This window comes from Protopterus annectens, chromosome 2.part0 (genome assembly GCF_019279795.1).
Source record: "Protopterus annectens isolate FY-2018-M chromosome 2.part0, PAN1.0, whole genome shotgun sequence".
Lineage (NCBI taxonomy): Eukaryota > Metazoa > Chordata > Ceratodontiformes > Protopteridae > Protopterus > Protopterus annectens.
Genome location: NC_056728.1, coordinates 1,160,028,912 through 1,160,052,794, shown reverse-complemented (window position 1 = coordinate 1,160,052,794; position 23,883 = coordinate 1,160,028,912). Strand labels below are relative to the sequence as shown.

The following is a 23,883-nucleotide window of genomic DNA, read 5'->3' as shown; positions in this document are numbered from 1 at the left end:
ACTGTGTGTCATCATTCTTTGTCAAATGTTTGCCATCCCCGCCATAAAACCACACTGATCCATACCTGTCAATTTTGGTAACACATTTGTAAATCTTAGCAAGTATAGACATAAACACTTTATAATGATGGTTTGTTTCTAAGGAGCTGGGTCTTAGAGGTCCCTACCCTCTTTGAATAATATAGCCACACTAACTTTTTCCAAGATGCTGGTTCCGCCCCCCCCCCCCTTTTTTTTCAAACATTGTTGAACAAACCTTCCAGATGTTTACTTTCTTCCGTCTTAACTTCCAAACTTCTACAGGAATACCATCTGTTTCTGGAGAATTTCCTGAAGATTGACTATACATCTACATTTCTATCTCCCTCCTCCTACCTAAACTGTTAGTTTGTGAGCCTTATCTTGAGATTCATCTACCTCTAATCTTGGCATAGTTAAATCTTCCATAAATATTTCCATTTGTCCCTTTTCTTTGTTTCCCAATTTCTCTACTTGGTATGACCTCTGCTGAGTTTTCTTGTTATAGGTTCCCCAAGCTTGGCAACAACCCTTTCTAGTTTGCATTGCCTGAGTGGTTGGGTGATGCCCCTGCACTGGCCCAGTAATCAAGGAGCCTTAATCCTCACCACTGGCAACAGTGAGGGACATACACAATGGGAGGATTACAAGTACACACACAGTAAAGTGCAGTTTCCCTTAAGAGCACACAGAGATCACAGTTAGTCTGGGGCTGGTTTCTCCCTCTTTCTCCAAACCCCCAATAAGACTCCCCACTGACACAGCTATAGGGTTAAGATCTTAACCAAGTGGCCATGCTAAGACCTCCAGCACCTTCTCTCTCCAACCAGTGCTTCATGTCCCTGTCCATGTAGCTGACACACACACACACACACACACACACACAAGAAATACTATGCCCCAAGTTTTACAGACAACACACAGGCAGAAGTGCTGAGTGAATGTTTCAAGGTCCAAGACAAGATACAAAATGCACAGACTCTATCTGAGATAGTTTTTAAATTAATAATAAACATTACTGCTGGGTTAGCTTGAATGACATCACTCTGTCATCTGACTTCAGTTCCCAGACTAAACAGATGCTAACAGAATTTTAACATCTTTGTGTGAGAAGTACATATCTCTCAGAAGTTTGCAGAACTTGGAAGTCATAAAACAATAAAACGCTTTTACATTTGAAACCTAGTAATTATTTATGTTGCAAGACGATACAAAAACTTCTAGCTCTAGCCATGTGTCTGCTGCTCAGCTGAAACTGAGAAATAACATAATCTTAAAACACTTTAATTTCAACTTATTTTTTTCAGGTTTTGCAAGTTAACTCTGTATGTTCCAGCTTCTGCTATTAAAACATACATTTGCACAGGTATATAGTTTATATACATTTCTTTTGTTTTCCAGTAGGGTACACTATGGACACATTCTTGAAGCTTAGTACTGTTCAAACCCTGTTCAACACACTCTTCTGCACCAGTAGTTTAATATACATGTAAAAATAAATCAGAGTTTTTGTTTCCTTTTTCCGTTCTTCTTTATTTAAGTGTGTAACATTCAATAAGAAAAGCAGATAATTATTGCAACATATTTAAATAAGCATAAAATACACGTAAAATATAACTATCAACATGAATTATCTAAACCACTCTTGCAAATGAACAAGTCTTGTATCAGACTAGACTACCTTCTATCCTGAACTTCACATATTATATCCTTTTTTCTAGTAATTTTCCTCTGTAGACTACGTTCACACCCCTAACCTTGTTTTTCAGGCTATATCTTGTTTTGTAGCTTCACAAATATCTTATCTTTTGATTCTTCCCATGAGAAAAGAACAAAATAATCTTCCCTTGAAGAAGGAACATAAGAATTATTGGCAATCTTTGCTTAGCCAGCAAGGTCAATATTCAATGGAAGATTCTTTCTTTCTGCTTTTCTAAAATGTATGCATAAGTAAAATACAATTTCTTAGCAAGGTCAACATTCAGTGAAAGATTCTTTCTTTCTGCTTTTTTAAAATGTATGCATAAATGAAACACCATTTATTGGCCTGTTTATTCTTTATGCCTGTCTAATGCCTAAGTATTGTACGATGAAAAACCCTGACCTAACAATACACATAGCATATAGTTCTCTTACATTTGTAAGACAAGCATATGAATCATGTTGATATTCACAAATGACATGATTATGTACAAAATTCCAGACAGCTGGGCTGGCAGTGTCGCAGGTTGTGCTAAGAATTTTTGTGCTGTGGAGCTGTCATCAAAAGATGCTTGCTTGGCAGCAACTTTTCTAAACTTGTTAAATTATTAAACCTGTTGAAGTTTGGGAATGATGGTTTACAGAGGGCCGGGGTAGGGAGGCTGCAGTCTAGTATGTAGGACATAAGGCAGGTTACTGGAAGCAAGCTTCTCAGCTTGTTGAGATGACCTTCAGTAAGTTAACAGTAATGTAAGTGGAATAACCGATCCAGTAAAGAGGGGGAAGAGTGTTTTTCTTATTAAGGAAGTGCAGATTGTTGATAATAGGACTGCAGGAAGCACACACAACATGGCCTGAATATGAGAAACTTCAGGGCAGGTGATATGCATTTTTATGGGCGAAGCTCTTCTGTATGCTAGTAGAAGTACTAGTAGACTCCTAGAGAAGATTTACTGGGATTAAGGGTCAGTGGTATAGGGAGTGTCTGAGCATAATCTCTGTGTATATCCCTTCTCAAGCAGATTAAAAAGAACTAAAGGTCTATTATGGCTAATACTGTAACTTTTGAGCAGGGACTTGCCTTGTGTATAAGGGACCAAAATCTAATAACCGGTTCTGTTGGTGTTAAAAGTGTGTCTAAAAGGATGGCCTTCTCCTCAACCTGAGAATTTTTTTGTTAATTACTGCAAACTGTTTGGGTTTCTTGATTCTTATGTGAAAGTAAGGTGGTGAAGTACAAAGCTTGGTTAGGCTTGTCAGAATATATTTCAGAGAGGCATGCATTCATCATTACATGTTAACAAATTAGTGCTTGAGGCCTTTGTTACGGTTTTGATTGTGCTCCAGTAGTCTTAAAGTTGAGATAGATACCGGAGATTCCCATTGTATTTATTGCATAGAGCTCAGTTTAGTCAGTGGTGCCTTGGAGGGGGGGTTTGCAGCAAGAGATTAACAGACATACAAGAAGGCATCTTGAACAATAGGATGAAGTCAAACTATTGAAATAATAAAAAAGGAGGCATTAGAAGAAGAATAAATAAGTGTTTTAAGGCAGTTGAAAAAAATTAACTAATTTGATGTGTGGTAGAACTAGGAAGGCATATATGTCAGAAGCATCTTGAGGAAGCTCTTGACCTTGTGTTGAATTTATTTTATAACTCTCCTTTTAAACCTTGTTTGCCTTTATGGGCAATCCTCCTTGTTCCTCCATTTCTTCAGTGATATAAGGCTGTAGCTGAGTGACTGCAGTATGGAGATCCAGGAACTAACTGTATCAATGCCAACCTGGACAGCAAATTGGACGCGCTGAAAAATATTCAGTCTCCGGTTCTGACCGACATTTTCAAAGACCGATCACTTTTAACAGCCACACTACCCTCCTCCCACCCATTTAAAAATATTATAAAGTTTTATTATTATTATTTTGTTAAGTTGTTATATTGTTACTTTGGCAGATCCAGGAGTCTGCAAAAAGCTGGGGGAGGGGGGGCACAGTCTGATAAGTTGACTGCCAGGGTGGGAGTGAGAAAATGGGATACCGGGTTTGATAGGTGTAAAAAGATCACTTTAAAAAGCACTGACATCATGTGTGAAAAGACAACATACATTCAGTTGCACACTATTTTGCTGTGGATGTGATAGTAGAATTGAGTATTTACAGGATTGCTGTCTGCATTTCCCCAAGTTCCTGAGTACTGGGTCAACTCTTAGGGGTGTGTTTGAGAGTATGATGGTTATCAGAGGTGGATGACTTCCCGAAGGATACTATTAATGCATTTCCTGGCATTTAGTTTTAGTCCATGACTCTGACACTAGTTGTTTGTCTGTGTCAGCCCCTCATGCAGAACATTTGTGTCGGTGCGGGCTCTAACTGCTACTAATTTGCAATCATCTGGAAATTTCGTCAGCCGGAGGCCCTTCACATTGCCCTTGACTTCAGAGAAGTAAATGCCAAAAATGAGTCATCCTAGGACTGATTCCTGAGGGACTCTGTGAATGGCCTCTTTGTAGAGATGGACTTCCTAGCTCTAACTTCCTGGGTCCTTTCTGTGAGCCAACTGGCGATCCACCAGGTGACATAAGGGTTTATACCTAACCTCTTGAGTTTATCAACAATGCCCCCAAGTGAGGTATTGTGTCAAATGTCTTGTCCAGGCCAAGGTAGGTAGTGTGAAACAATTTGTCCTCATCCCTTTCTTTGTTGACATCCACCAGGTTGAGTAGGCATGACCTGCCCAAGACAAAACCAAATTGGGTTTGGTGTAGTGTTTGGAGGTTTCTCATGTCATTGTTGATCATTTCCATGGCTTTATGCAAGACTAGTAAGACTGTGCATCTGTAGTTTCCAGGTAAGTAGATTACCCACCTTTATACAGAATGATGACTGGTGATGTTCAACATTCTTGAGGCACAAAGCCTGTTTGGGTGTGATAGTTAAATAGCAATTACAGATGGCCTGATAGGTTATGTTTCATGCCATTTAGAAAGCATACTGGGATATTGTGTCGGCCATTGATGCAGTATTCTTGGCCTTAGAAAAAACATTGTGGTCCTGTTTCCTAGTGATAGCGGGTGAGTTTTAATTGCTTGTTAATTAGCTGTAGCCAAAACTAACCAGTCAGAAAGGAGCTCATCACCTCGGTATATAAAACAGAACAAACACACAAACTTTCTCAGCACGTTGTCATCCAGAACAGCACCGGACCAGTCACATAATCAGCAATTTTAATACAAAAGTTCTAATGAAGTCCAAGCTGTATGAAAACGCTTAACTATTCTATATTAAAAGATTTTTTTTTAATAGACCTGCTCTCTCTCTGCAACTAGTCCAGTGCTGTTCCGGATGACAGGAAGTGCTGAGGAACTTATTGTGTGTTTTTTGTAACCGAAACTAACAATATTCAGATAACCCCAGACACCCAATACATGTACATCTGTATGATATAAACAATCACATAATGTCAGTACAACAGAGAAAAACTGTAACAAATGTAGTGTTACACAGTTGTAATTTAGTGTTCTTTTACTTTCATCCCTGTCGTAACACCGGAATGGTAAAGGGAAGGGGACTATCTTCTTCAGGGACAGGGAGACGGGTACTATTCCCAAATATGATTTATATGTCACCAACATTTTTCTAAGTTTATTTAGAACTAGCATGTTTTCTTCAACTTTGAGCATTAAGCCTTATAGACAACGTATTTGTTCTTTGAAAGAAAACAATAAGACTACATTTCTTTCCTTACTCATAATTTTCCTTCAGTCCATCAGTGGATTAAAAGGTTGGAAAAGAGCTCTAAACTTCACTGCAGAACATTCAGAACCTGGCCTCTGACAAAATGTAATTATTTCTCCCTCAGTTATTACAGCACAGTGTTGCTCAGGTAGAATGTTTTCAAATAAAGGATTAAGCTGAAGAGAAAGAAGTGTATATATAAGAAAAAAAAAGATAAAAAAGAAATTACTGTATCCACATGGGGTGTATATGTTTGGTGGTGGCAGGATGGGGTTTTCAGGGGAGTTCTGGTGTTGGTGTGGGAGGATGTGGGTAACAGAGGGTACCATGGAGTCATTTCCCAAGGGTTCTGTTTCACTGTATAGCAGTTACATAAAGGTATGAAAAACACAAAATGATCGAAAGAACCATGTAAATGAGCTCGAATGGCAGTGAAAATATCCAAAAACATATAAAAAATGCTGGAGCTGAACACTAGTAAAGTGCTAAAAAGTTTATTTAATTACACACACAAAGCTTTCAATGTGAATGCAATGTTAAAACACAATGTCATTTAAACTAATCACATGGTAAATGCCACCAATGAAAAAATAGCAGCAAAGTTAATTTAAATCAATTTAAGGAAGTAGCACCTTATAAAATACTAAAATTACATGAAAAGATACATGAAACTAAATCAAATATAATAATAGTACAATCATTTCATAACTTCATTTGTTTATATTTTAAAATAGGCTTAATACTAGTAGCAAAGTTCAAACCTGTTGCGTTATCGGCATTAAGCCGCAAAATCCAATTCAGTTCAGCAATGCCAGTGAGATTTCTAAGATCACCACCTCTCTTTCTCATTACTTGTATAAACCCAAATGTGGGGAAGTGCAATAGGAAATTCAAGGATAAAATAATATAGCATTTATCGGACATACTGAGGAATGTGGCCACAAATTCACTTGCAAAGCATGTTAAGGAGAAGGTTTACAGCATAGCTTTAAATTTGAGCTATACAAGTAATAAAGAGGAAGAGAGGTGCTGGTCTTAGAAATCTCACTGAAATTGCTGAATTGAGTAGTATCAACCTCTAAGGAAGAAGAGGCGTAATCAGAGTCCTCTATGTAGGCGCAAAGAAAACTAGAAAGCTGGATCCTTTCAGGATAAAATGAAGCACGCATATTGTCTATCACTGCAAGTTCTATTCCTCTTTTGGCTTATTCTCATGTGCTTCTTCAGTTTCTAAGCTCTGCATCCTTCCAGAAATATCCCAGTGTCAACATTAGCTATTCAATTCACTTTTTTTAAGAATTTAATCAGTACATTTGTTTCTGTGCTTATTGCCATCTTGTTTATTTCTTTCAGCATGCTTGTAAACTAAGCAGTTTCATTACCTAATATAGGTAAATCATCACTTAAGCATACACTCAACTCACCTGTTGAAGTTCAGAACCATTAATCTTGTAAGGCTACATGTGCTGCATTTTGTGAAAGAAAGCATGATAATCTGTGGCACTGCGGAGGTCTCCCGCTTTGTGACCTAGAAAAGCTTCCCTTTTTCTGAGCAGCAGATTTTAGGTTTACCAAGAGTAAACGGCTTTTCATACCCTCCTCCAATGGCCTCACCCTCGGTATACAAACAGAAGGTTTAGAATGCCTTTATTTCTGGCTCCGTCAGTAGCATGGAATGACAAGTATTCCTAGAAGTAACTCCTGTATGTCTCACTATTGCTAAAAAGTGTAGTTTAACATTAAGGCCATTTCTTAACTTTTTTCCATGCCAAAAGTCATAAATAAATTGCAACTTAAGCTGAACATTTCTGAACAAATTACTGAGAAGATAATAGGGAAAGCTTAATTCTTGTTCCGACTTTTATTAATAAGCATCAGACTAAGGACAAAAGAACATTTTCTTTGCTGAATCTGAGAAGGCTGATCAAATATTGCCTATTGTCATCAAGTTAATATTTCATTTATCATTTATCATCAATTTATATTATTCACAGGCCTAGAAGTTCTGGAATTCCAAACATACTGACTTCCTGTTTTCAGAAGCATTCTACTATTGGCCATTTTTTTATTTGTGGAACAGTTGCACTGCTTCCTTAAGATGAAGTTCTGTACAATTCATTAGTATCCATAGAAGATGTGCAGTATTTTCTAAACAATACCAAAATGTATTCATTGATCCAGAAATAGTGTCAGAATTTTTTTAAACCGGTCAGATGTATGGCGCAATGATATTGCCATTCACCTGAAATGCAATTCTTGTGCGATTATTTCAGATTGTGTGCATGCCATTAATCCCACGGTGATTACCTCTATTTGTTGTACACTTGGGAAAAGTATAATATGATGCTATCTTCAAAAATGTTTATATCAATTTAATCATAAATTTAGTTTTATTACAATAAATATGACAAGAAATTAAGATGATCCTTCCGAGTGCCATCATCACTTAGTGTAATTGTCCCATCAGTAGGTCATCACATAGATGCATCACAGCATCTAGTGAATTAAGTGCCAGAATGTAGTGTATCCCTTGTCGATATCACTGCAGGGGTAACATGAAGTGTGTCTGTAGATTTTAATCGATGAGATTCTGCACGTGTAGTGATACAGCCATTAAAGTCTGTGAGCACACTTCATGCTTTCTGTACATCATTTTCACTGAGATTAAAGTTTACATTTTACTCTTAATGGCGTGATCATAGGCAAAGCTATTATCCTTCGAATCAGAGGTTGAAAAAATATTCACCAATGAGGCAAAAATGCATATTGACATTTTGTGCACTGTACCACGTGCATTGGTTATTGGATTTTCTCACCAGTCAACCTCAGTTTCTCAGGTTGGGTAAGCACATGTCTTCTATTCTTACTTTGAGTACAGGTGTGCCCCCAGGGCTGTATGCTGTCTTCACCAGTGATTGTAAACCTATTCGTGAATCAAACATTATTTTTAAATTTGTGGATGATAACTGTCATTGGGTTGATATCAATCAATGATGAAGTTGCATATAGAGAGGAGGTTCAGAACCTGACATCATGGTCTGATACCAATAAATTGGTCTTAAATCCTAAAAAGAACAAAAAGTAAAGGTCCCCTTCTACTGAAAGTACTGCCAAAAAATCCAAATAGTAAATCCAAAAGCAAGGTAAGTACTACCATGCTGTATATGAAGCAACTTCACTTTATTAAAACAATCAAAGCAGTATCATAAGCGCTTTCGGGTAAATCCCTTCATCAGATGATAAAACACTAATAAAAACATAGTATCTAATATAATACAACACAGCCAATGAAAATCAATAGTTTACCTTCCTTTTTGCTAGAGCTGGTTTTAAATGGACATCTTTTAATCCCGGGGCTTTGTCAGCTCCCAGTCTAAGAATCCATTGCATCTCTTTGTATTCTGTTTCATTATACAAGTCATCCATTCTTTGACTTCTATTTACAACACATACAACCATAAAGGCAAATAACATGATCACTATGCAATTATATATGCTTGTACAGTGCATTGTGTTCTTTTCTTATCCTTAAGTCTGATAGATGCTTAAAAATTCTATCTTTAAGTCTGCAATTTGTTTTTCCTACATAATATGCAGTAAACTGTTGACAGTTAGACAACATTTTGCATTTATTTCTGGGTAATTTGCTCCTTCCCTTTTTAAAGATCCTTCTTCCAGTTCTTTTATCTCTTTTACTTAGAATACTGTTGGTTTGGATTGTCATTTCCATTTTCTAGTAATTGCTTTTTGACAGCCAACAGAATTAAACTTAATAAAGCCTTAATATGTCTAGGCAGTTCAGATATTGTGTCCCAGCTCAAATGAATAATTTCCTTTGTTATAGCCACTTGTGTCCCTAATATTTCTGACAGACTACAGGGAATTTTCTAAATCTACCAAACCAGTGTGCTACTAAAAACTATGTTCCCCATCCCACCTCCAGTATTTGCTGTCTACCAGAGTATAAATTCTTTGACATCTGGTTGGGGAATAAAATACCCATGCAAACACTTCCAAGCAAGAATCCTAAGCTTTCTGGACTTGTTGCTCATTTCATAGCCATATATATGTCCTGCAATCTTTGTAAATTGTTTTCCCTCTCTCTTCCCAATCTTTTCAAACCTCCTCTGACTGATTCCTACTTATAATGCAATATTTTACATGTCCTACTAATTATCTCCTTTTTAACAACAGCTTATGTTGTATATTTGACTAAAAGCTCTACCAAAGCAGGTCTTTTACTGAGAACTACCCTATTTCATTCTCTTTGCCTGTACTCTGATGTCAATCCCTGATAGGAAAATCAGTCTTTATCCTGCAGTCCAAACTTCTTGGCCTCATCCCACTGTATTACTTTTCCCTCTCTAGTTATGTGCTCCCAATACGTTGGTCCCTTTGCCAGTTTTCTTCAGTAAATTCCAGCCCGTTGGCAAAATCTCCTGTTTCCATTCACGTGTTAGCTTACTTCTTAGAATACTTTCTACAACTTTATGAATATACTATTCTGTATGGTGGTTATTATTCACCTTAATGGTCTGCATCCAAAATCCTACTCTCTCTTTATTTCGTACCACACTTATCCATCATCCTTTTCCACTTTGAATTATAATCTACTGCTTCTGTTATGTATATGAGCCTTAACTGTGTAGCTTTACAGTAGCCCTTCAAATCAGATAATCCTAAACTATTTTGTTCTATTATTCTACTAGGCTTATCAGTTTATTCCAAATAGCTCTTGTCCTCTTCCCCTCCCAGATAATTTTTTTCAACTCTAATTATTGTCCACAATGTTTTCTCTGGTTGCCAAAATGTACCTGACCTGTATGTGAAATTAAAGGGACTAAAAACATTTTCACTACTTGTATCTTACCATCTACATCTGTAAAAAGAGCTTTCAGTTTATCATTTTTTGTATTATCTTTGTTTAGTCTCTTTCCACATATCCTTAGCTGCCGTAGCAAAATAATTTTTAATCCATACTCTTAAATACTTCATCTTATCACATTCCTATAAATATGGGTATTGCTGAACCAAGTCATGGGTCGGAACATCATGTATGACTGTAGTCTGGGTTTTATCTATACTAATTTTATATCCTGAAGAGACTTGAAACTCTCTCTAAGTGTTGCACAACACTAAGATCTCCTTTTCTAGATTTATCAAGTACAAAATAATATTTACAAATAAAACCAACTTTCCTTGATTACCATACCAATTTTATCCATGAATTTGTGAATCTCTTATTTTTTCATTGCCAGTGGCTCTGAATATAATGCAAATAAAGGTGAAGAGGACACCCATTATTCTGCAGTACTTTAACCTTTGTCAGCTCCTCTAAATAATTTCTGTTGCTTCATAACCACATCTTTCTCATTTATTTCTACCCTATTTTTAAACTCTTTCATTTTATCCCACTCAATAGACTAGCCATTCCTTCTACAGAAATTTCTGTCTTCAATAATAACTCTTGAATAATTTCAACTACCCATTCCTTAAATTCCTCCATTTTAACAGGTAGATGGGAAAGCACTGTGTCTCATTTTTACTTCATTACATTGCATTATTATCTTGGATTTTATTGGTGCATGATCTGAAATTGTTGTTGGACATGTCAAAACTTTTAAATAATTGCACATGTTCCTGCGAAATATAGCGTCTCTCCAGTCTAGCCCAGTTTTGAACCTTGGGGAATAATACTACTGAAGTCACATATTCCACATTAAATAGTTTCACAAATGTCTTTAGAAATCTACCCTCTTTTGTTATATGTCCCTACAAGGTTCCCCCTGATGCACCATTACTATTGCATGTGCATGTCAAAGTTCCAGTCCCAACTTATAAGTAATACTCCCTTCAAGCTGATTTTCTTAAGGGCTGTAACAACAATTTTTGGTGGAATGTAAATACATCCTCCTCCCTTGCCAATAATCCCTTACTACCACAAGTCTACAGTTATTGTCTTTTTCCCCTCTTCTAACACATTATTACTCCCATTTTCCTTTTCCCTTGATTTTCTGCTGAATATTCATACTGAAATCCTTTCTTTATCAAATTCACATGCTCATTTCTTTCCAAATGTAACTCCTTCAGCATTGTTATTTGTACTCTGCATTTCTTAATATAATTCAAAACTTTTTTGACTGTACCTTTAAGGCCATTTACATTCCAAGGTATTATGGCTAGAGTGACCATTATGATAAAAAGCTATTGTTCCCTCTTATACATGACGTATTTTTGAGTTTTTCCAAATTTTGTCTTGCATGCATACACTAATGTTTAGAAGGGTGATCTTTTTATACAGTTGGTTCTTCTCATCTCCATTTGTACCTATGTCACATCATTTCCCAAGGCATTTTGCTTTAATGAAAACCCTGAAACAAAAACTAAATAGATTTTCAGAACAACCCCACCCCCTATTAATTTAGAATAAGCATACAACCCTATGTACATGTTCAGTAATTGAAGTGTAACCCTCTAGATAGGAACAATTGTCCCAAATTGACAGCTGCACCCATAGGCCTAAACTTATCTAAAATTAAGGTAGCACATGCTGTAGCCTGTGTTCCCACTTAACACAGACTGCTGGTCTGTTTTTCTTACTTAAGTTCCCCTCTCATATATGAAAAAAACAGCTTTTATGCTTTCCGAAAACATTAGCTTTTAGCCTTAAGAAAAAGTACACTAACTCTGTTTAAGTAAAATTAAATTATGCCCAGTTCTATTTAATGCATTAAAGTATTATGGCTGCTGGGGAGGCTACTAGCTCTTATTCAATTCCCATTATTTCAAACTTTATTTTTCACTGAACTGCTGGTCTTTGTACCTTTAAATTTTGCATTTTCCTCAGTAAAGCATGCTCTGAACTCTCAAGACTAATTGTTTCCACAAGCAGGCAATTTGTCTCCATGCAAAAGTAGTCAGTAATGAGAAAAAAACACTAAACTCTGCAGATGAATGAAGGAATATTTGTAAATTTCATTCAGAAGATTCAAGAAGCTTAGCATTTAATGCAGCTTTCTTCATTTCGTCTTATTTTTCTAGCCGATTTGCTTACAAAAAAAGTGTTTATAGCTTAAGCCCAAGAACATTAATCTAGACATCCATGCTTGTAAAAAAACAGGGTAAATGGTCATCTTAGTTCTGCATATAATATAATCAGTACACTTTTACACCCCACACCAGAAGCTCAAGATCAGACCATTTTATTAACGTAAACTTGCTTCTGTTGAGCCTTTTTCCTTGTGCTTTACTGTAAAACCTATATATAAAATATCTCTGCATACAAACTGCTTTACGACATAGCATGCAGTTTATATCATTGTGTTTTATACAAATACTAATAAGAACAAAATTTGTTTTACTTGCAGTTAATTCTATTCTTTCCCTTTAGTGGCCTTCTTAAACATTAAAAGACATAATGTGGGGTTTATGCGTAACAGTCCAACTACAAATTTAGCAAAGTCAACCAAAATCCATTTTTTTCTTGGCCACTTTTATTTACAAAGCCATATTTTACAAAGATGATTGTTGCTTTATAATCACACATTTATTCACTAATTTCATTGCTGTTGGACTTCTTCCTGATCATCTCCATCTCCGAACACTAGACTCTGATTCAAGTCCAGATTAGTAGTAATTCTTCTTGCTAATTCCTGTGATGTTTTTAATGTCTGTTATGTATTTTCCTTTAGAACATTGGAAATGCTTCACTAGCAAAGTCTCTTTATACTATTTATCGTCAGAAGAATGGGAAGCAAAGTCACCTTTAGGTTGCTGTCTCACTTTTTGCTGGACAAATGTTTTTCATTTCCTCCTTAACCTGTTCTGCATTGAAAAATGTCTTTGATCCTTCAAGAGTAAGTAATCTGAAGACAGCTTGATACATCACCTTGAAGCTTACACCCACCTGTCGAATTCCTTGATTGCTGGTATAAATTTGCTTCTCTTCTGCCTTCTGTACAATGAATAATCATTTTCACAACACTCTCTCTAATTTTTAATATTTTCCCTTCTGCCACAGTTTTGACCAATTCTTTTTGTTGGTGTGATTGCATACTTATTAATGTTGGTTTTGGCTGCTTTCTCATGGCCAGGTTTGGAACATGATGTGCCCTTTCAGTTACCAAATCCTGTTATGGACCACAGTCCAGTTGCTTATTTGTGCTTTCATAAAATTAAAAGTCTGTTTCTCTGGTACAGCATACAGTCTCTGTTTTTCTGTGTGCACTCTGTCATCTATCTCTACTATTTTCTGAAACGGCTATTTTTAAGAAGCCTCATACTCAGCCAGCCTTTCCTTCATTCCAACCTTTGATTTTTTTTTTTTTTTTGCAGTTTTTATCAGTTCATCTGAATAGCTAGTTAAAGCTTCTTCTATTTTGCCTTCCTTTTCTGTTTGAGCTATTATATTCCTTCAGTATTTCATTTATTTTAACCATTTCTGGATACGTTTGATTTATTTTTTTCCCCTAAATTACTGGAAACATCTCTTGAACCTTAAAACTGCTTTTTGCTGAACAGCTGCAGGATTTTTCTCAGACTGTGTTCTCTCTTCACCTTTTCGGATTGGTTTTCTTTCAAGTTCTCTAAATTTCTTCTTTGCTGCCATTCAGACAGTGTACATACTAGCCAGTAACTGAATTTTACCCAAATAACAGTTTCACTGGCAGTCCTTTATCTCAGTTTATTTTCACACCGGGACAGTTGAAATTAAGCTGTTGACCACTGTGCACCCATCTTGGAATTCCTGTTTTGACCAGATTGTGAGTGTAATAAACTTGAAATGATCAGTCTAAGGTGACTAATAAGAAACTAATTCCATCAAACACATACCCATGCCCATATCAGAGACTGTGCTGACAGTATTTAACTTGCACTGAAGTTGGGTGAGAAAATGGAAAAGACTGAGATGAACATGTTCATTCTTGTAAGATAATGCTAAGATTGCACTGGACAGGACAGTTTTGGGAGCAAACATGTTTGTGATGATTAAAAGGAATGGATCTAATGGTAAGTCAGCAGATAAAAAGGTGACTAAAGCAAAGACTGCTGGGAGTTTGAACTTGAAGCTGGATATCGGTAAGAAAATAATGAACTGCACAGGTACAGCTGTTGCTTAATGGAGGTATTTAAACTGCAAGTGTGTACAAATAGTAAAATCAGCTTACATAGGTTAATAAGGTGAAGTTTATTTGGAGTTGCTTTGGTCAGGCTACTCTGCATCATAGTTGTAGCAATGTTTTATTGTATGTTTTGATTATTTCATTTTATGCATAGGTTCATAGGTGACTAGGCTAACTGCCCTGAAGGGCCATTTTTAAGCCTAGGCAATAACCCAAAGTTAGAATCAAACCCTGTGCCTTGTGTTTATGAGCCAAATACCTTAACCATTGTGCCAAACCGATGTTTAGGTTGTCTATTTATTAAGCAAGCTGCCCCTACTTTGGTTTGATACAGTTTGGTTTAGAAAATTTAAAGTTAAAACAATCATTTTTAATATGGATTATTCCCCTGTTTCTTTAATGTATTTTTGGTCCTAATACAGGATGAGAGACTTGGACGGGACAGCGAAATTCACAGAGAACAGATGGAGCGCCTGGTACGTGAGGAGCTCGAGCGCTGGGAGTCGGATGACAATGCTTCTCAAGTGAGTCACCGCATGGGAACCCCTTTGGGTATCAATGGCCAGCCACGTTCTAGGTGCTCACGTCCTTCTTCTTCCCAATCTACTGAAGGCTTGGAAGGAGGAGAAGGAACTGGAGTTGGCCATGTTTAACCACATTTCTGCACAGTTTACAGTGAATGGAGCTGAATCTTTGTAATTTGTGTCAAAATTATATTGTATGCAAGAGCAACAGCAGTCCTGGGTCACTGATATCTCCATTTTTTTCCTACATCCAGTGATTTTAGTTTTTTAGGACAAATGATCTGGTTTCAGATGCAAAATACTGGCATTGTGCTATCTTCCTTGGAAATCCAAGTAATTTTTCAACCTGGTACCCTATTAGATGCTTGTAGGAGAGTGGACTTGGTCATCCACCCAAAAAGAACACAGATGAATGAGTTTGTCCCATAGAATGACATTGTATGCTTAATGAAAGTACTTGCTGACACTAGTGGGAATGTCTAAGTGAAATGTTCTTTTTCAAAATGCTATGAAAATGTTTACTTACTTGGTTATTTTGCAGTATCCTAATATATCTATTTTAAGGCTGGTTTTCATGTAATAAAACAGTTTTTAAATGAAGAGTGAACTACAGTGAAATATTAAAAATGTGTATCATTAATTATGGGTAGTGGAGAAATGGCTTGCTGTCGTATTTGTTTTGTATTTGCAAAATTATTGAATCATTTCTTTAAAATGGCCACTTTAGCCTTGAGTTGTAGTTTACCAAACCATGAGACTAGTACTGAATGGAATTTAAGGCCTATATTCTGTACTGTTACGGACTGCAGTGTTGGGAGTTTTTTTTCTCTTAAGTGCATTTTTCTTCTGTGAAAATAAAAGAGTAAACATACTGTAATCAGCAGAAAAACTTTGATAAAAATCACGTAAAAAATAAAACAATGGTAAGCACTTTCGTAGAGGAAACTCTACTTCATCAGACCATAAAATAACTCAAATGAACATCCTTTTAATACTAAAATTCAAACATAATCCAGGAGAATGCAGCAATAAAAATCATATGATCAGAATTCATGTGATTATAATGATCATGTGATTTTTATTGTTGCATTCTCCTGGATTATTATGTTTTAATTATAGTATTAAAAGGATTTTCATTTGAGTTATTTTGTGGTCTGATGAAGCAGAGTTTTCTCTGTGAAAGCACTTACCGTTAGATTTTTTTTGTGATTTTTATTAAAGTTTTTTCTGTTGATTACAGCGCGTTTATTCCTTTCTTTTTATGTTTTTTATGTGCAGTTGAGTTTTCATTTGGTGTTTTTTTTCGTGATATACATTTTCCTTCTTTGTTAGCTGCATTAAGGATTGTTTCTGTTGATCCCTAGTATACTGCCCCATCCACAGTAACCTAATATGCCTGTGTGTGCATCCTCATGTTGGTAGCTTGTTCTTTATGAGCTGAAGTACAGCTGCTGTTTAGGGACACATCTTGATGGGATTGGACATTTTAGCCCTTCCTACTTCATTCTAGTACACCTTCTCCCCCTAGGTGCCAGCCATGCAGGAAACCAGTCTGAATTTCCACCTCCATCCCCACACCTATGATGAGCTAGCATCAGCCACCAACTACCACCCTCACTGGTTATGTCCTCCATTGTACAGTTCAGTCTTGGGTGGTTTGGGTCACACTCAGGATTTAATATTTTGTCCCACCGAGTTGCTTGTAGATTAAGATCTTTTAACAAGTTCTTGTTTAATTTTTCATACTGATATTTTTGACAGTCCATTTGTTCAGTCATTCATTTATTCATTCTGTTATTACTGAGTTGATCCAGTACAGGGTCACAGGTGAGTTAGATTGGGCACAAGTCAAACAAACAGTTGTAAATTGAATGAATTGGCCCATCTCAAGATATACGTGCACATACACATACATGCCACTCATACACACAGACATCCACAGTTACACGCACGCACTGTGAAGTTTGTTTCAATGATGGTCATTTTGTGTGTGGGAGGAAACTGGAGCATCCAGCAAAACAGAGAGTAGAGATGTAGACTTAATATAGCAACACCACAGCTGAGACCAAACCTAGGAAGCAAAGCTTTTTGATGCAGCATTCTGACATGCTCATGCAAATACTACGTTTTAAGTGTATTGTAAGGGGTTTTGTGTGAAACTTTGACACTTAAAATTGTGATTCAGATTTGTTTGTCTTTTCGGCTTTTAGGTTAGGGGTCGCCACAGCGGAACTCCGGTCCGCTAATGATTGGCAGTAGATTTTTTTATGGTGCCAAGTTGCCAGCCTGACGCCCAACCTTCAGCGAAGGCACACCCATTCACGCATGTCTTTTGGAGGCCACTCGACCGCGGCAGGACATGCAGACTCCACACAGAAGGCACTCCAGCCGAGAATCGAATGGGAGAACCTCTTGCTGTGAGGCAACAACGCTACCGCTGTACCACCACAGCTTTTTAAAATTGTGATTCAGATTATTAACTAAATTTTCTTCTTAGAAGTCGTTCAGTTACAAATGCTATATGTATAAAACTGTTTCAGCTCTACATTAGTTTATTTAGCATCACTACTTTCCAATGTATTTCTGTATGAGGCTCTGAGTGTGATTGCATTTCTAAGTCTACGTAATTAGAAACCTGTGAATCGCTTTGGACTAGCCAAGAAAGCCTTTCTCTGTATTTTCATATGAGACTTTTTTCTTTGCTCAGATTCAATTTCTAAGCCAAAACTGAACCCAATCCATTTCTGATAACTTCTAATCTTTGAGTGTGTCAGTGGTGTGGCATACTATGGATTGCATAAAATTAGATTTTATACTTACAAGGGCCAGTAAAATAGCACAGTAGAACTTTAATGAATGAAAATACAAAGCAAGTGAGAACTACTAAAGAGCACACAGAGTCAGAATATAGTAGGTGGGACACATTTTAACATTGTATATTACATTGTTTGAGTTGGCCCATTAGAGTGTCGTTGTTGTTGGGGCAAAGAATGTTGCTGGTTTTAGATAGTGTTCTGCACTGTCTATACTATCGGTAAATGCCGTGTGTGCCTTTACCACTAGAGTGACCAGGTGCATTGCAGTAAGAAGCTGGTTGTTTATGTACAGGTAGGAGGACAGCATCATCAGGTGGGTGATTTTTTTCAAGATGTCATGCCATCTAGCGTAGGTCTGCTGGATAGACCTCTTAAGTCATTATGTTTGAATACAAAGAACCAAAAGAAGCCCCTGCTTCAAATTTCAGTGTTTAATGTCTTGTTCTGTACCAGATATTTTACATATTCCATAACTGGTGGTGCCTGTAGAAATCTTTCTGGTTGTTTGTGGGAGTATAGATGAAATGTTTTTGTATTGCAGGTTGTCTCTCACTTGTACTCACTCTAAACTCTTGTTTGTTTGTTTGTGTCTTTCGGCTTTTCCTGGTTAGGGGTCGCCACAGCGGAACTCCGATCCGCTAATGATTGGCAGTTGATTTTTACGTACCAGCTTGCAAGGCCTGACGCACAACCTTCAATAAAGGTACGCCCATTCACACATGTCTCCACGCAGAAGACGCTCTAGCTGAGGATCGAACCGGACAGCGCCTTACTGTGAGTTGACAACGCTACCGCAGCACCACCACCGTGTCCACTCTAAACTCTTGTGACATTCAGAAAAGGATTGCACAACCTCTGACAAGTTATATGCATTGCCACTTTAGTGTTCAGTTGTTTCAGAAAATATGGTACACTGAGCATATATTTGCTTTTGCCCTCTCCCTTCCCAACACCACTGGTGCCAGCTATATGAATAACATACATATAAAGAGATAGTTTAGGGATTATTTCTAGGGCTAGTGGTATTATGTCAAGTTCCTGTGGATGGGTATTCATCTGCTGAGATATGATAGGTGAACATTTGTTTTTATTGTGGAAATCTTGAAGTGACACAACTGTCAGTGTCAGTCAATTCAGTGGCTGTGTAATGTGGATAGATAAAGCCCCGACTGTGAGCTAAGATTGATTATAAAGCCCTTACTGTGACCCGTGATCAATTATAAAGCCTGATTATGACCCAAGATACATTAGTGGCTCAGGCACTTGAAGGATCATGTGGGGGAGAGTGAGATTGAACACCTCACTTTGGCTTAAGCATCTTGTGTGATGACACTTTGGCCCACTACACTGCTGGCACCTACTTGAAAAATAACTGCAAGGCATGCAGTGTATGGATCTTGTTCATGCAGTAGCCTTCATGTGGTATGTGCAGGAGTCTGCCCACTCACAGAAAGGAGCATGTCACTTAACAGAACATGGGCCTCTCCCACTCCTAGTAACTTAACAGTAGTTGTCCCAGGTCATATCAGTCTAATCAGAAGACTACTTTAGAGCATCGCTGTCATCCAGTATTTTCTGTGCACAAAGCTCTATCTTTAGACCCAGTCACCATTCACAAGTGTTCCTTCCTTTCTGTAGTTTAGGGCCCCCTCACTAAGTTGTGGAAGTTTTTTTCCCCAAAATTAACTTTAAATTGATTACATTTATAAATAATTCTACATGTATATAACAACAAAAGACTACAGAAAATAAATCAGTCTAACATTAAGGGTCCTCCTTGATGGGATGTATGATCAAGTCTGCATTCAGCATCTTTTCCCTGAAGTTCTTATGTTTGGTGACAGATGTACACCCATATTGATGTCCACCATAATCTCACACATTCAGCATGCACTGTCTGTACTTACCAGTTCTTTTTTTGTTTGCCACTCATGCAATTTGGATTTCAGTTTTTTCTGTTGCTACTACAAAAAAAAAAAAGTTCCTGCATTTGAATCACCTTTGGGTTTTGTCTAGATATAGTTCTGAATTTGAAAAGAATGGCAGGAGGAGGTTCCCCAATGGATCAGCCAGGATGTGTGCCAAGCGGGTAGGTTGGAGTTTCACATTAGTTTTTGGAGGGTTGGCTAGGGCCTGTAACTCCTAGAGATAGGTTTGCACTTTCTGTGATTTGCTGGGAATCTCCAGAGAAAGGGATCATCTGTGGCTGGTAGATGTTCTCCCTAGGTGTGTATGTTGGGAGGGGAGGCATAAGCTTGACAGAAGTACACTTATGGTTCTCCTCCTTGGGGATGCTTCCTGGGGTTCTCACCCCACTTTTCTCTTGCCTGATCAGCTTGCTTCTGTGTTTTTTCCAGCCTGATTGGAAAGAGTTGCCAATATGAGTTATCTGGTCACAGTTTGGGGGTGAGGATCCTTCTTGTAGAGCCTCTACCAAAGCCCAATTAGACTGGATGAGTCACAGGACGAAACTGTGGTGGGATGTCACTCTAAGATGCAAGTGTAAAATGCCCTGTAGTTGTTCAGCTCTTGATATGAGCTAGAGTAATGGGTGCAGGTCTTTACCCATAAGAACTTTGGTTGGATGCTAGCAACTGCCCAGCACAGGCCTTACCTCTAGCATTATAGCAAGGCATGGGCCTCATTCAACCAGTCTTCTTTCTTGCAGTGATCATGTATTTAGAGCCCTGTGTGGTGGTGTTCATCAGGCGCAGAGAGAAGAATTTGCTTTTTATTGATTTCACCTCCCCCAGTACCCCCAGTCCTTCCAAGCCCTTTAGATGGGTGGTGTATCCCCCTGCCTCACGGGGCCTCTTTTTTTTCTATTTGATATTATGACCTGTTGTTCCTGGCACATGCCCATCCCCAAGCATAGGAGCCTCCAAAAAATTGCTAAATGCTGATGGATAGGATAAATCCAGTCATAAGGCCCAACAAGAAGGGTGGTCTTTGTACATCAGCTGATACAGTTGAGAAAATATCTGTTATATCTGTCAGTTACACAAAAAGTGAAATGAGTCTTCTAACCAGTTTTGTAGTTTGCAGTTTGTTTGAAGCAGTAGAAATGACTACTTATGGTCCTCTGGAATGGCTTTTGCATCATACTTCACATTACGTAGAAGGATTTTTACATAGAATAGATATCTTGGCAATTAGATCAACTATAATGTCACTGTAAAGCAGATGTTGGTTAGCCAGCTCTCTGGCTCAGAGGGATAAAGCCCAGACTCTAATCCACATGCTGAAAGAGTTGGCTTTCGAGGGTCAAGGTGAGTGGCCAGTATTAGCTCAGTCATCCTGTGAGAAAGGGAGCCAGCCTATTCAGGTACACTGATGGTGGCCAACAGAGGATGGTAATTACAGTAGGTCACAACCTCTTCTTGCCAAGGAGGACAATATTGGTCTAGTCCAAGGAGTCTGATGGCTGGCAAGCTGAGGGTAGGAAATTAACAAAAAAGGCCCATTACCTTGTTGCTATTAAAACAAAATTTGCTACATGTGAGACCATTTGTTTAATATGGGGTCCCAGAAATTGTATTACCAATTTTTTTTATATGACCTCTCTTGTAACTAATATCTGTTGTATTTATTTTAGCTACTTAGATTATAGCAGGTCATGATTATTTGGAGGACAGTGCAGTGGTGCAGTGGTTAGCATTGTTGCTGTATAGTTATTGATTCTCTGGTTTGATTCCTGGCTGATGTTCCTTTTGTGTGGAATATGCATGTTTTGTCTATGTCCATGTGGAGTTTCACCAGGTTCTCCATTTTCCTTCGACACAGGAAGAACAGGTTGATTTGGTGATCCTCTTAATTGCCTATGGGTATGCGTGTTATGTGTTTGTCTGTCCTATGATGGACTGCCATACTGTCCAGGAAATGTTCTCCTCACACCAGTTGTTGTTTGAGCTAATCTTGTTCCCCAGCAGCATTGAACATGATAAAGCAGTTATAGGCTCATTAATGTATGGTTGATTCTTTTTGCATTTTATGCTGTGATTGTTTTCATGACATTTTTTCTCATTTGAATTATTAATTTTCTTCTCTGTGGTGACCTTATTCTATACTTCCTAATCTTCATCATAACCCAAATGCATGAGATTGTTGTTTATAAAATGCATATTAGCCTTGCAGTTTCTTTCATGCTCAAGTATCACTGACTAAAGTTCATTTCTTGAAGCTGTAGAGTTCATAGACTACATCACATTTTATTTTTATTTTTTTAACAACTTTATTAATTTTAAAACAAAAATTGTACAAAATTATTTAAAGATACATAGAGCCAAAACATAACCAACTGCATCACATTTTTCATAGCTGTCTTTAGCAAGAAATTTGTAATTCTTACATTAGTAAACTATAGTCTCTAGTGATAAGTGGTGTATAAAACCGCATGTCATGCCATTTTATTAAACCATGTACATGAAGATGAGATATTTTTATGTGCAGAATTTTGAAAATGTTGTTCACTGTATTTTGATGGGGTCTGCACATCCTCCCCAATCTGTTTGGTTTTCACTGGGTGTTCTGATCTGCTACCACATTCCATATTGGTGATCTATTCAGGATTTCTCCTCTACCTTATGCATGTAGTCTCCCCCCTAACCCTTAATAAGATAAGTGAGTATCAGAAAATGAATTTCGATTCATCTGTGTAGTTAAGACCATATAAAAATGAAGCAACTTCATTTTGCTATACATACCAATGCACTCCATGTGAATGTGATTAAGGGTTGCAAGTCTTTCTTCAGGTTTCTCAGACAGTTGGTTATTATGTTAGCCTCCACCTTTTATCTTCCAAAATTGTATCCCTAGTCTTCATACCTCTGTACTGTCAATGTTTTGGAGGGATGTCCCTAATTTGTTCTCAGACTATTACTCCATCTCTCCTAAAACTGTAAATTATTTTCAGAGGTTCTAAGTTAATAGAACCAGCATTTAAAGTGTGCTTAATTTGTGGCTGTCTTCTAATTATCTTTCGCTTTGTCCATTACTCTGGACATAAAAGTTAACAGAGATGCTAGATCTGATTTTCCAAAGATACCTAGTTTGGCATTTGCCTTGAAGAGAATTTTGGAATTTTATTCTGGAAACCGTTCTGAATGTTATCTCCTGATGCAGTATATTGTTTTGTCACCCTGCGGTGATGGTGCTGCAGTAGCGTGGTCACCTCACAGTAAGACATTGTCCTGTTCGATTCTCAGCTAGAACATCTGTGTGTAGACATGCATGAATGGGTGTACCTTAGTTAAAGCTTGTGTGTCAGGACTGGCAACTCAGCATGTAAAAATCTACTGCCAGTCATTAGCGGACCGGAGTTCCGCTGTGGCGACTCCTAACCGGGAAAAGCCGAAAGACACAAACAAACCCTTTTTGTTGCACAGAAATGTATGTTTCCAGACTATTTGTTGATTATCTCATGTACATTGCACAAGGTGGTGTAATGCATTGGTTAAGGGTGATAAGCTGCAGAAGTCTGGTTTTGAATCTCTGCTCTTCTGTGCATTGACAGCTTAAGTTATTTATCTAATGTTTTAAAGCTGAAGGTGTATACTAGTTCTAACATTTTGCATTTCTTGCCATAAGACATGACTCTCTGCCTTTTGTTACATTTCTTACTGCAGTAGCTTTCTTAGCACAGACACAGTGCCAGTGCCCTTGACAGGGTCTTAGTTGCTATAACTGTTCCTTAAAAGGAAGAGATGTATTTGTTATTGAAAACATATAAACTTGATCAATGGTCCAAGGCCAACTGTATAGGTCAGTCTTGCTTTTCTTCTTTTTTTGATTCACTGTTGGCCTGACTAGGCTCATCTGTTCTGTTATTAATCCAGGACTGCTGTTATCTTGCCATCAGGTGTGATTCATTTCATGCCTTTACATGATTGTTGGACACTGTGTAGAATTGCTTGCTTAGGAATTCAGAAGTCAGACTAATCAGCCATATGATAGCATATTCATTTTTT

The 23,883-nt window shown here is 37.6% G+C and overlaps 1 protein-coding gene across 2 annotated transcripts in view; it reads left to right on the top strand.

Annotated features, from left to right (window-relative positions):
- The window catches only part of PKD2 (polycystin 2, transient receptor potential cation channel), a 922,997-nt gene extending 907,289 nt beyond the window's left edge, over positions 1–15,708 (top strand). For both annotated transcript variants that reach the window (XM_044061361.1, XM_044061360.1), the window contains exon 15: positions 15,000–15,708. In XM_044061361.1, the coding sequence (XP_043917296.1) occupies positions 15,000–15,230 (231 nt within the window). In that variant the 3' untranslated portion in view covers positions 15,231–15,708. The remainder of the gene's footprint in view (positions 1–14,999) is intronic.
- The last annotated feature ends 8,175 nt before the right edge of the window (positions 15,709–23,883 follow it).